Genomic DNA, 14177 nt, shown 5'->3' on the forward strand with positions numbered 1-14177 from the left:
ACACTCTGATTTTATTCATTTACCGAAAATTTATGGGCCCAGCGCCATGAAAATTGACGAGCAATAAATAAATTTATGAATGCAATGCGCGGCTACTGATTTAAAATGCTAATTTGCCACATGAAACTTGACTGCGTCCAGGGAAAAGCAGGGAAAGCCAGTGAATTGGATGGTTACACAGGTCAAATAGTAATTTGGAAATCTGAAATAGGTAGTGAAAGTTGTATAACAATTTTGCTTACAAAATATTTTAAAAGATTTATTTAAATGGATTTTATGCTTTAAATTTATTTAATTAATAATTCAAATACTGTAGGTAATTCATTTTCTACTTTATAAATCAAATATTTTGTATTTCCAGTAAAAACATATGTTTTTTCAAAAATTTTAAAGACTTTTCTCTAAGATTTTCTTAAGGTCTTAAATGAAGTATTTTATTTCTATAATCTACCGTCAATTTTATCCCCACAACTAATCTTAACCTTCCCCCCACTTCCATTACAGGTACCCAGCACGTCCCAGTCAGGCAACCAGATAGCCACCGTCTCGCACCTGGTGGCCCTGGCCAAACAGCAGGGCAAGGCCGCTGCCAAGTCTTCGACATCAGCTGTCAACGGAACGGCAGCCAATGCGGCGGGCAAAGGGCAGAACGAGGACCAGGACCAGGACCAGCTGCATCAGCAGGGTGGAAACCACGAGCAGGAACAGGACCCCGAGGACGAGGAGGAGGAAGAAGACCAGGCTGACCTGGCAGCCGCAACCGCAACATTGGCAGCAACGCCAGCAACAGCCACGGGCAATGGGTCGGTGGAGGTCCTGGAGGATCCGCAGCTGCAACAGCAGCTCGAACAAGTGCAGCAGCTGCAGAAAACTGCCAAATCCGGCGGAGGAGCTGGAGCCGGATCAGGAGGAGGAGGAGGAGGTGGGGCCAGCACATCGAATGCCACCACAATTACGTCGATATCGGCGCTTTCGCCGCAAACGCCAACATCGCAGGGAATAGGTGGCATCGCTGCCGCTGCCGGACCGATGACAGCCAAAACCAGTACGCTGACGAGCTGCAACCAGGCACATCCGCTCTGCGGCGCCACCTCCTCCTCGCCCACACCCTCCTCCGCCCAGCCTTTGACCCCAGAGCCGCGTTCCAAGTCGCTGCAACAGCAGCCCACGCAGCAGCAACACACAAATCCCCAGCAGCAGCTTTCCAGCATTGCTAATCCCATGCAGAAGGTGAACAAGCGCAAGGAGACGCTGGAGGCGAAGCGAGAGAGGAAGGCGGCCAAGACGCTGGCCATTATCACGGGAGCCTTTGTCGTCTGCTGGCTGCCCTTCTTCGTTATGGCACTGACCATGCCCCTGTGCGCCGCCTGCGAGATCAGCGACAGTGTGGCCTCGCTCTTCCTCTGGCTGGGCTACTTCAACTCCACCCTCAATCCGGTGCGTTAAATGATAATAATATTAGGAAATACGTAAAGCTACTTACTAAGTTGCGATGAGTAAGAGGGTTAAGAAGGCTGGAACCCGAAGCTATTGTTTGAGAGTTTCCTTTGAGTTTGTTTAATATTTTTATATTTTCAAAAGGTTTAAAAATGTTATTAAATTTAGGTTTAACTAAAAATTTTAAATTAACTTAACATTTTTTTTATTAAAAAACTATATTTTCTTTTAAATAACACAACTTTTCCCCAGTTTTTCATATTGAAATACTTCCTACACTATTAATAAGCAAACGACAAGCAACTTTGCTTTCAGAAAAATAACGCAATAATGAGTTTTTAACTTCAGAAGCCACTAAAAGTGAAACTAATTAAAACAAGTTCATCTGTTAAGATTGTTTTTAATTTTAAAAGTTTTCAAAGCAGAAACATTTCCTTTGCTTTCAGCTTTTATCTTTTTGCAATTAATATAGTTAATAAATCTACAAACTAAGAGAATATTTTTAGAAATAATAATAAATTGGCTAAGAAAGTGTCTTAAAAGAAAGAAACAATTTTCCAAGGAACTACAAATTCAAGTACAACAAGAAGAAAAATACTCTTTTCCTTAATACATTTTAACAGTCTTTATTAAACTATGAAGAATTCCCCTTTAACTAATTGCTACATAAATAAGTTAACCTTAAATTGCACTACCTGTCTTTCAACTCTTACTGATGCCATTCTATATTTTTACCCATTTTTGTTTTATTTTTTTCTGAACCCCCTTTGCAGGTCATCTATACCATCTTCAGTCCGGAGTTCCGTCAGGCCTTCAAGCGCATCCTCTTTGGCGGCCACCGACCAGTCCACTATCGCAGCGGGAAGCTCTAGATAGTGCATGCGAAGAGGCGAAGGTGAGTGCCACTCAACGAAAGCCGAAACGCACAATAATACACTGAGAGAAATCACTATCATTTTGTTAAATATATATATATATATTTAGTTTTAATATTTCTTGTTTATAAATGATCAAAAATGATTTACTGTTTTTGTTAAATAGTTATAAACTTTGTAAATTATATTTTTATATTTAAAATAATGTTAAGTCGTGTATCAAAATTTAGTATAATTTTTAAACAGAAAAATTTTAAGATGATATTATTTTTCCCAAGCCTTTTTCTCTTATTTTTTTATAAATATTATTTTAAATTTTAGTTTTGTGTAGTAGCTACCCATTTCTCCCAGTGCTCCCCCCGTTTATTGTTATTGTGTTAGTCAATTTGCCCTGCGGCCAAAGGGAAACCTTTCGAATCGATTCACCGCACACGCAATTGCATTGCCTTTTATGTTATTTTCAAGTTTCAATTTTCAATCCCGACCCCGAAATTGATATTGCCTGGGACCTTGAAGAGATCCTGAAGGAGCTGCTGCTCCAAGGCACTTTGCATCCGATGTCCGGGAATTGAAACAATTCTGTGTTCGTGCCTAACGCGCTGAAAAGGAAGTTTTCGGGTCGAAAAAGAGCGAAAGTTTTATCGGACCTTTTATCGGTGGCCTGTCATCTGCAGGATGTTGGTCAATGCATTAGAATTATGCCACATTACCCCCCCTGGAAGGATTCGGCTTTTATCTACAAAGACAAGTTTTTGAATAGTTACCATTTGCATTGCATTTGGGGTTGAAGGCGAAGGAGAGCCATCTCATCTGCATGTGGCAGCCAAGCAGTTAAATCTTTTGCCATTCATTCATTTTCATTTCCATTACCCATTCCCATTCCCATTCCCATGAAAGTTAAATTAAGTAACATTAATTTCGCACAATTTGTGCTTAGTTTGGCGCCTTAACATTTCAATGGGAAAGTTTTTCGCTTTACTTTGGCTAATGAATTCCCGTAAATCCTTCTTGGCTTTCTTGCAGACGCTTCTGCTAGGACCGACAAAAGCGGATGTTGATCTAACCTCTTCGGCTATCATCGAGGATTAACGCATACTTGTATACCAGGATCATGGATATATATATATAGATAACCCCCAGCCTAGGCCATAAGACAGTGTGTAAATAGCGTATCGAATTCTGTTAGTTAATAGCTAAATTTATAGAGCCAAGTGGAGACTGTTTTTAGAAGACAAAACTGATGAAGCGTTGAATTGGAAATATAAAAAATACAAAACACTAAGAAACACACAAGATATCTAATCAAAATAATTAGCTAGTAAGTGACTAGTTAATACGCATATATAGAGCAATCTACTACCACTTTTCATGTGTGTGTGTTAAACTCATAACTATAACTTACGTTAGAGATCTCCCTCGCTCTCTATCTATATCTTCCTTCTGCTTCGAGAATGGGATTGGAATCGTTATAACTGAAGCTACTCGGATTATGATGTATATTAACTGCTAACTAGCAACATTTAATGTGTGTGTAAGCAAGGATCTGCTTAGGCCTAAGTCCTACATTTGTTGAGCAACTGTAATATTGGTTATAGGATCTAAAAAAAACTAACTTATCGAATAATAATCGGTGGTCAAGCCCTGTTTAAATACAATTTAAACATTATTGTTAATAATGCCACCACCAAACACACATTTAAAATTAAACAAACAAAAAAACCAACTGTTGTACTATTATGGTAATTATGTTTCGAGGATTTCTTTGAATAAGCTTAAATGTAATAATTTAGCGAAATAACGTGTAATATTTGACAAGCAAACTACTTTCGGGAAAAATGGGTAAAACGTAATTAGTTAAAATAAAATAAAATAAAGTAAAACATGCAAAATACACAAACTAAATTAAGATTCAAAAGCGGAGGGAAACTGCAGATATCACAATGTTTTACCTTCCATTTCAAAAAGAACAAAACTAAACCAAAATCAAAAACAAAAACAAACTCTTCGAAAAGAAAAACAACATTAGCTTAGTGAAGTAAGTGTTTGCAGATCTGTCTATATCTATAAATACCAATAGAAGTAAGGCAAAATACCCAAATTATTTAGGCCACATATCAGGCAATAATTCGAATACACAAAACACACACAACATTTTAATTTTTTATTATTATTTATTACTTTTATTTCGATTTTTATACACACAATTTGGCGCGCATTTCGAAAAGAATTATTGACGGTTATGGCCAGGCCAATAATTTGGTATTTTGCCAAAAACAAAAACAAGCGTAAGTTTAACTAAACGAAATTACTATAAAGAAAAATACAACAAATTCCATTGGCTGCAAAATTAAATAAAAATTCAACTTTCATGCAAGAAAAAAACAAACTGTGTTTTATTAAAAATAGGGGTTTACGATTATGTAAAAATAAAGAAGTATTAAAAATACTATTATTAACTTTAATAAATATTTTAAAAGTTCTTAAAATTCAAAAAACGCGCCTTTTTGAAAGGCATTGCCAGCGCAAACTCAAAAAGAATCGATAATTTAAGGGCTGCCCTTTTGTACTTTGTAGTAAACCAGATGGGCAGCCCTTTGTTATCGATAGTAAGCGCCAAGGAATCCCCTTTTTCTGAAATTTGTTTTAAAACTCAAGACTTGACTTACTTATTTTATTTTAATAAATAACGCTGTTTTTATTTTTTATCTTAAACTTACAAATACATACAAAAATACAATGTAAATTTATATTGTACAAAGGCAACGCAGCGGAATGGTTTATGGAAATGGAAATCGGGGGGAAAATTGCGGCAGTACTCAATGGGAAGTTCTGTTTTTCTTTTTCCTTGGCTTATTTACAATGGCCATATTAATTGGGCTTATATCCACTCCCCTACGATATAAGGTCAGCTATGTAGGTGAAGAGATCCTCCGGAAACTGGCACTGGTCCAGATCCCGGCCCAAGGCAAAGTATCTTTTGCGGAGCAGATGAGCAGCCGCCTTTGGCTGTCGAGAGCGGGTAAAAACGCCCTTTTTATTGCCGCCCACGCGGGTGTAGCCTATTAAATATTACAAATATTATAATTAAATTAAAATGTAGTAAAGTTTAAACTTTAAACTCACTTTGAGCTGTCTTGAAGTCGGCAAAGTTCCACACAAACTCGCCTATAAACCAGCCCTTTTTGCGCAGCTGATCAAAGGCCTTGAAATGGCGGGCAAATACCTCTTCCTGAAACTCCTCCGACCAGACATAGGCGGGGGTCTAAGGAATATAAAGAAAAATATATAATTAACCCTTTTTGTAAGTATTTATAAAACCAGGCTTACCATATGCAAACCTTCTAGGGTATCTGCACCATATTCCGACATTATGACAGGTTTGTTGTACTGCTTGTTCCAGGCGGTGGCCTCATCGATCACATTCTGGGTGACCATATCCAGGCGACCGGTGTTGGAGTACCAGGCATTATAGCGATTAAAGCTGATAATGTCCAGATGGCGACCCTAAAAAGGATATAAGCTAAAGTCTATTGGCTCTTCAGGTAGTGAAGTTTTCCCACTTACCGACTTATCCTGCGTGTAGGGCACAGCAATGGCAGCCGTAATAGGTCGGGTTTTGTCCAAGGATCTTGTGAAATTGGCCACCAGTCTAAGAAGTTTAAGGAAATTTAAATAATAGAAGAGAATTTCCTCTCAAAAAAATACCCACTCAAAGTACGAATCCGCATTCATGCTGGCCGTGCGGGGTTCATTGGCTATGGACCACATAACCACACTGGGATGGTTTCTATCCCTGTGTATTAGCTGCTCCAGCGAGGACTTGTGCTTGCCCAACAGCTCCTGGCTGTAGTTTCTGAGAAAAGGAGAAGAAAAACCTCATAAGCAAGAAAATACACTAAAGGAAATCCAACCAAAACTCACTCTGTATCCACACTGGGACACTCGTCAATGATCATGATGCCATGCTGGTCTGCAAACTGCATGGACTCCTCTGAGTAAGGATAATGCGAAGTGCGATACGCATTCGCTCCTATCCACTTCAACAGATTAAAGTCCCGCACCATCAGGGCATTGTCCAGGCCCTTGCCTCTTATATCCGAATCCTCGTGACGTCCAAAGCCTCGGAAATACACAGGTTTACCATTGATAAGGAACTGCGATTTGTTCCAACTTAGCGTGCGTAGGCCCACTTTCAGCCGGTAGACATCGAGCAGCTCCTCGTTGGCCGCCAGCAGCTTAATCTCCAGCTCATAAAGATAGCCAGGTTCGGGATGCATCAGGTAGGGCCACCAAGGCTTGACTCCTGTGAGCTTCAGGCAGCCGTCGAGCTTGCCATCCGAGGTGGTATTGGCCACCTTGGCTCCTTCTTTGTCGTAGAGGTTGGCTTGGATATTTAGGACATTGATGGCTTCGTTGGCAGCGCTGCCATTTACGCTGACGCTATAGAAGACCTCGCCAACTTAAAGGGGAAATATAGTTACAAAATATTTAAATAAGGTAAGAATTTCTTAAACTCACCACTATTATTCTCCGACAGAGCTGTTGTGACTTCCACCTCCTCAATAAAAGTCCTGGGCGTGGTGTACAGATGTACACTCCTGTGTATGCCCGCATAGTTGAAGAAATCAAAGGTATAGCTTTGGATAATGGTCATCCCATTATCGTTGGGCACCTCTGTGATCTTGCCCTGCGGCACTGTTGTCTGGATCAAAGCATTGTCACACATCACAGTGATCCTGTTTTCGGCCCCATAATTAAGGATATCCGTGACCTCAGCCTCAAAGGGCAAATGACCGATCTCGTGCTTCACCACCTTTTGGCCATTGATCCACTGAAAATATAAACATCAAGAATATTTATAGAAATTCCTTACATCAAAATCTCATCTCAAAACCCACCACAAAGGCCTCGTAATGGACACTGCCAAACCTTAGCCATATCCTCTGATTCTTCGACCAAGAGCGAGGCACAAAGAACTTTCGATCATACCACACGGTGCCCACATGATCCCTCAGGTTGTCCGTGGTAATGTCATTGTAGGAGGCAGGCACTGGCATAGGAATCGTGGGCCTGCTCTGGCTAAGATCCTTTGTGTACCACTCATCCCGAACGCCCTGCGTGGGATTCGCCTGATCGGAGCGCACAAAATTCCAGATGCCGTCCAGCGAGCGCACTTCACGCGTCTCCGATTCCCTGGGATATAGCATACCGCGTGTCTGGGGCACCTCCTTGTTGACCAGGATCAGAGCTAGGGAGAAGTGCAGGACATAGAGACCGGTCACCAGGGAGAAGAAGGAGAGAGCTGCAAATACGTAATAAAGGAGGCGTTCAAATACAAGGCATTTGGGATATTACCGACCGAAAATGGAGCAGATAATGCGGCCTATCAGTGAATTACACCGTCTGACAAACGAAAAAACGCAATTATATATAGACAAGCGTGAGGAAAGGGGTGTGACGGGTAGATATTCGGTACTTGAGGACATTTTTTTTGTTTTTATTTTATTAAATTGCAACTTGTAACTCCACTCTTGGAACTCTTCTCTGATCGAAGGGTTGACAACTTGTGCAAATTGCACATTATTGCGAATGAAGACTCCCCTACAAAGCTGATACAATAATGTATCGATATCAGTTTTTTTTTATAACGTTGTCTACAGCTGATAAGGGTTAGTAAAATGTGTAAATACAGGGAAATAATGGGTAGATAAGTTCTTTTTAAATATTTATAAATTGATAATTGAGTTGAGGGTTTGAGTTATTACGAATTTCTTCACTATAAATGCGGCTCATCCTCGAAATATTTATATAAAAAAAAAATAAAAATATCACTCTCAAAACGCATCTCGTTCGTTACTGAGATGAACTTATAAGCTGTGAAAACCAATTTGCCTGTACATTTCAGGCAAAGCGTTTAAAATAGAGAAAGAATAAAAAATAACATAATTATCTTTCAACGAAGGAACCTTTAAATTAATAAAATATAAATAACAAAATATTTAAACATTTTATAATCAAGGATAAATAGTTTATAATTTGAATAAGAAAAACCCTTTATAAATCAAAGCCCAGACAACATAATATAATAAGTTTCCTTAAAATCACATCTTATTAATAACATTATAATTAAAAAAAATATCATAAAATACTATAGAAAACCAGTCGAGACTTCTGTTTTTATCGATTATTGTCACAGTTTTCCCCCAACAACAGTGTGTTATCTGTAAAACTTATCTCTGATTTCCCCTCCATAAACCCCAAAACTATCAAAAAACTCATATCTTATCGACCTTCTAATGTAGCTTTACGCACATTGTTTGTTGGTTTCCGGAATGCAGATTAAATGCTAAAAGTTTATTGGCTTTTCCAATGTCAGTGGCTTTTCTTTTTGTAATGTTAATAAGAGAAAAGCCCCGCGACATTCATACTCACTTGATTATAAACAAAAGGGTTTTCCGCGGGCCAAGCGAAACGAAACGAAGAGAAACGGAAATGGAAATTTGAAACTTTACTACACTGGTATAACGGTAACAGTAACGATCAGGACAATAGGGGGTGGCAAAGCAAAGGGCCGAACAATGCGAATGAGCCGAACAAAGCAAAAGGCAGAAGTAAGAGAGACAAGCTTTCAAGGTGCTCTCAGCAAAGCTCTCTCATAGATACACACACACACACACTTACGCATGTCATCATTCGCTTAGATTTCAATCTTGTTTTTGTTTTGTTCTTTTTATTCTCTTTTATTTTTTGCGGCTTTTGTTTTGATTTTGCTCGTATGCAAATGTCGGTACTTTGTTTTGCCAGGTAAACACGTTTTTCCATTAACAAGTAAAAAACAAACACCAACATTTCAGAAAGCGCCACAATCCCATAATACCCATAAAACAGGTGGGGGAAAAGCAGAGAGAACTTGGCCAAGTTCTCGCACGTCTGCTTGTCGGCGGGTAACTGACTAAAAAAAACTTCACTTCCTAAATCTATTTATCGCTTCTCACATGTTTTGCCGCGTAATCAGCTGTCTAAACGCAAAAGCTGTCTGCCGGCGTTGAAAAAATGAGGAAAAAGGGTAAGGAAAAGCTTGCAGGAAAGCTCCTTAAAGTGGGTAACGGTCGATAGTGCGGATCGATAGGCAATCGATTCGATTTATGTATGAAAGTGTTTGTTGTACTATAAACATTGTTAAAAAAGTAATAATTTAAAAAATAAAGAAATATTGGTGTCTGAAGTTCTCAGAAAGCTAACTTCTATGAATATAAAATGTTTAATAAAAACAAATTAATAAATAAAAAGGAAATGACTTAAAAAAGGAATAATTTTAAGAGATAAGATTGAATTGAAGATTCTGAGACGGCACATTTCTAGGAAATCAATAAAAAAAAATGATGAAATGAAATGAAAATACTTAGAATACCCATAAATCACTCAAATCGATTATAGCCTTGGGTATTTTTCACGGTTTTTTGAAATAAACAAAGAGGCTTATCTATTCAAATTTAAATTAAACTATCTGTTAATCTTCCAAAAATTCTTTAAAAAATTACAACAATACATTTTTATTTGAAGTTGTTATCAAAATGCTTCTTTTAATTTAACTTGTGTATTTATTCAATTTTATGAGCTACAATCATGTCGAAAACATCATTAAATAGTTTAAACAAATTAAATAATGCGGCCCTTCATGCTTTTGTACACCTCCTACTGCTTGAAAGTATCTCAAATTATTTCCAGAAATTTCTGATATGCTTGAAGAAAGAACTTCTTTCAGCTCCTCATTAAATTATATATTGCAAGCAAAATACAAAAATAATGCATTTATTTTCTCCTATCCATGCATATGGTTGCTTAAAACATGCCTTTTTAATTTTTATATTATTTAGTAGCTTGCCAAGTGCTATTCAAGTTAATCCTCCCATTCCCGGTACTAACTAATTGTAGTAACTGATTAAAAGAACAGACATTTTGCTTTGTTATAAAGTGAAAATCTGTTTTTTGTGCCCTTTACTTTTAAATACAACAACAGGTGAAGCATAAGTAAATTAAAGTTGTTTTTACTAGATAAGAATTTAAAGAATTGTTTACACAATTTCTTTCACATAAAAAAGGACAGCAAGACTTTTAAGTCATTTTAAGTCATTTCTAGGAAATCAATACAAAAAAATGATTAAATGAAATGAAATTACTTAGAATACCCATACAAAAAATCAATGAGGTTTAATAAGCTATAGAAAACTTAAGATTTCACTCAACTGATGTTTTCTTTCTATATTTTTACTATTTTTAAAAATGTAAACTTTTAAACCCAATGAAAATTTGTTTGGAAGATTTTTGGTATTACCCGGGAACTTATGTATATATTTCCAGTACTTTAAAAGGGTTCTTAATGATTAAAAGTTCCACTTTTACTTTCACAGGATGCCCTGTATTTTAGCACATTTTCATGAGATAGTTGAAAGTTATAGGTAATACAAACTTTAAAAATTTAAGTCATTTTTGGGCACTATTTCCTGATTCTTCACTAATTATCACCAACACGGTTCTTAACAAAATGGGAACAACGGGCTTACACATGACGATAAGGTAAATCCCTACGATCACTGCGATCCCGCAGTACTGTGACACCGACACCCACGACGCACCGATTTCGACTGAGGTTGCACTTGGGCCGCTTTGGGCTTTTAAGCATGAATATGTAACGCGTAAACTCCGGTATTAAAAATGCCCGGCACAGCGGGCGATGCACCGTTACGCACTAGAATTTGCATGAAAATGGAGGGCAGAGCAGAACCAGCGGCGATCCCAGCCAGAAATCGGGAGCAGGGCCAAGTGTGCCAATCAGAGAGCTCTCTGTGCTTACCCCAAATTTCATATTTGCGACACGTGAGACGGATCCTCAAATGCATGTCAAATGGTCAAACCGCACTCTTAGTTTTTTTGGTTTTTTTTTTACCGCCAGAGTGAGCCAGTTTCTTGCGGCTACGGTCAGCAGCGACTGAATCCGGAATTTAAGAATCCGTAAGCGAGAGTCCGGATCCGCGGAACCCGACGGCGGATGTGTCATTAGTGTGTGTGTGTGTGTGTGGCAAGGCAATTGCGGTCGCCAAAGGTCGAAGGGTTGGCTGTGTGTGCGCGGTTCCGGGGGTATAGGGGGGTGGCGGAAGACACGCACCGTCACTGCACTGAATGTGCCCCTAATTAAGCCCCTTCTCCGCCTCACCTCTCACCTCGCTCAACCCGCCGATAAGCCGCTGGCGAAGCCGCTTTGCTCCAAATCCAAAAAACAGTCCGCTTTTTTGCCATTTGGGGTCAACGGCAGCGAATCAAATAGAAAATACAGTGAAGCTTCCATAAATTTAAAAAATTTAACATTGTTTAGGTCATAAATTTTAAATTCTTGTCACAAAACAAAAAATTTAAATTCTTAAAATATATTTTTATAAAAACAATAGTTAACCTTACCAGCCATGAATATATGGGTTTCTTGGTATAAATCTTAAATTATTTATTTTTCAAAGCTTTTAATGTTTCCACGGGAAAATAAAATACAAAACTGGATCAAGAACTTTCCCCTAACTCGTATTTATAGAATTGATAAGAAATTTATTCTTGTGATAAGAAAATGAGTCTTAGCCTTATTTTGATTTTTCTTTGTCTTGCCGACTAAAATGCATTTTGTTTTAATCAAAGGTGGAATAAATTTATCATCTATAATTACTGTCACAGAAAAAGATAATTTAAAAGCTCTTTTTATTAATCAAGAAGAAATTTAGAAATAATAATAAATTTAAAGCGTATAAGAAATCTTATCAAAAATCTTGTCAAAGATATTAAAAGGTTATTAACTTAGATGAACAGCTTGGGAAAGGTAAAATAATTATGATTCCCTTTCCACTTCTACCGCGAAGCCTCTGATTTCCTCTCCAAAATTTAATTAATAAATATTTCTTAAATGTTTTCTAGTTCCCTATACCATAGCTTGACTGTAAGTACAACCAAGGGGCCGAGGAAGTGTGAGTTAAGTTTCAATTAAGTATTTCTGGCCCCGGTCCTCGAACTGGAGTTTAATTAGTCTTGATTGGGAACGAAATGCGGAAGTTCTACAAACCTGCAACCCTAAGAAAAGAAGTTGACATAAATTGATGGGTAGTTCCAGATCCCTAAAATAAACAAGGCTAGTATGCTAGATTGTATCGAAGTTATAATTATTTTATATATATATTTAACTAGCAGGCTAACATGCTGTCAAAGTTTTTTGGCTGCCAAAGCTTCTTTATCAACTGTTTAATATCAAAGTTGAGCCCTGTCTTTGTTCTTTTTATCAGTTAAAATCAAAGTCTGTATGTGAAAAAATGCTTATAAATTATTAAATAAGCAAGACACCTTTTTTTACAGAATATTTTAGGCAATAAAAGCCCTTTTTTTCAGTTAAAATCCAAGACTTAATGGCATCTTTCTACAGCATAATTCTCCTGCATCTTATAATTATTATTTTGCTGAAATCACTTTTCTAATCTTATCAAGATTATTTAAATATTTACATTTTTCCCATTTCTGTCAACTGTGAAAGGTCCCCATTATTATTTATAATTAATTACAAAACACCAGCAAACAGAGTCGTTAATCATTTTCTCCCCTCATCCAAAACGAACTATTTACTTGACCTATTCAGGCATAAACCCAGGTTATCAGTGAATTTCAGTTGTTTTTACTAATTGATAAGATGAAATAACTAAAATTACCAAATTAAAACAGAGAGAATATTATTAATAAATATATTAATAAACACAAATCTAATTTTGAGCATTAATTATCCTTGAAAAGGTGAGAAAAAGTTATAAATTTATTTAAAAGGGCCATAATTGCACTGATCAAAATATAAATAGATTTCAAGTTTAAAGAACTTCGATTATTAATCGCATTTATTAATTATAATTTGATTTTTACTTTCTAATTAATTTTAAAAATATCTTAAACTATTTTTTGACAATGTATAATAGTATTCTTAGCTCATTAAATCATTTCTCTTCATGTTAAATTAATCATCGATCTCATTTATTATCAATAACTGCCATTATGCGTAAGATCTACCATGGAATATCACACCTTTAAGTGCCAAGTGTTAGGGTATCGATGGCTTGTACTCATGTCTATTTGCCATTTTCCTTTTATGCGGCTTTCACTTTCAAGGCCCGGCCCACAAAACCCAGACAGGCCAGGCCCAAAGCAAAGAAAAGAATCAATGGAAGAAAGTGAAAATGTCACCGGACGACAGTAAATAAATAAATATTTATAGATGCGTTTTCATTTGCGTATTTTACCCATTTTCAAATTTTCCGCGCAGGATTCCGGTTTGCTGTTGAATTATTAGAAGGGGTGCTTAGAATTTGTGCACTTTAGGAACACTTTTTATATTAAAGCTCTTTAAAAACTATTTCCAGTCATTTTGCGTCCATTAATAATAGTTCTAAGCTTTATTTCGTTCGGCCAGCAATTAATTTAACAAATTCAAGCGCTTTAAACAGAACAAAAACGAACGCGTTGCGAAATCGACGCGGCACAGTGCGAATTAAAGACGCGACTAAAAATAAAATCATTCAAATCACAACAACATAAATGTCAAGTCGCGTTCAAAAATCCAGCTGTTAGTGGCAGTGATGCCAGAATCTCTGAAAGAGAAATTAGCTAGATTTTAAAAATTTAAATAAAATAATAATGAAAATATTATTTAAAATTTAAAAGAAAGTTTAAAATTTTTATAAGCATATCGATTTTACACATTTTAAAATTAAATGTATTTAATAATTTTTGACAATTTAATTTTAATATTTTGAAAAATTATGTAAACTATATTTTTCAATATTTAATTTA

General features: G+C 36.8%; 2 protein-coding genes across 11 annotated transcripts in view; one reads left to right on the forward strand and one right to left on the reverse strand.

The window, feature by feature from the left end:
• Nucleotides 1–4035, forward strand: part of 5-HT1A (5-hydroxytryptamine (serotonin) receptor 1A) — a 71260-nt gene extending 67225 nt beyond the window's left edge. For both annotated transcript variants that reach the window (XM_017177661.3, XM_070284489.1), the window contains 3 exons: nt 505–1437; nt 2211–2332; nt 3336–4035. In XM_017177661.3, the coding sequence (XP_017033150.1) occupies nt 505–1437; nt 2211–2309 (1032 nt within the window). In that variant the 3' untranslated portion in view covers nt 2310–2332; nt 3336–4035. The remainder of the gene's footprint in view (nt 1–504; nt 1438–2210; nt 2333–3335) is intronic.
• A 1009-nt stretch (nt 4036–5044) lies between these two features.
• On the reverse strand, nt 5045–13867 carry LOC108082605 (beta-glucuronidase). Of its 9 annotated transcripts, none has more exons than XM_017178081.3 (9): nt 13628–13867; nt 7211–7614; nt 6831–7143; nt 6234–6771; nt 6022–6165; nt 5877–5961; nt 5640–5816; nt 5436–5574; nt 5045–5371 (listed from the first exon to the last, which is right to left on the reverse strand). In XM_017178081.3, exons 1-9 carry the CDS (start codon nt 13629–13631, stop codon nt 5205–5207), a joined length of 1971 nt encoding a protein of 656 aa, XP_017033570.1. In that variant the 5' UTR covers nt 13632–13867; the 3' UTR covers nt 5045–5204. The 9 variants fall into 9 exon arrangements, with proteins under 9 accessions (XP_017033570.1, XP_070140537.1, XP_017033571.1 ...); XM_070284436.1 differs by lacking the exon at nt 13628–13867 and adding an exon at nt 11167–11212; XM_017178082.3 differs by lacking the exon at nt 13628–13867 and adding an exon at nt 10877–10918.
• Between the last annotated feature and the right edge of the window lie 310 nt (nt 13868–14177).

This window comes from Drosophila kikkawai, chromosome 2R, assembly GCF_030179895.1.
Source record: "Drosophila kikkawai strain 14028-0561.14 chromosome 2R, DkikHiC1v2, whole genome shotgun sequence".
Lineage (NCBI taxonomy): Eukaryota > Metazoa > Arthropoda > Insecta > Diptera > Drosophilidae > Drosophila > Drosophila kikkawai.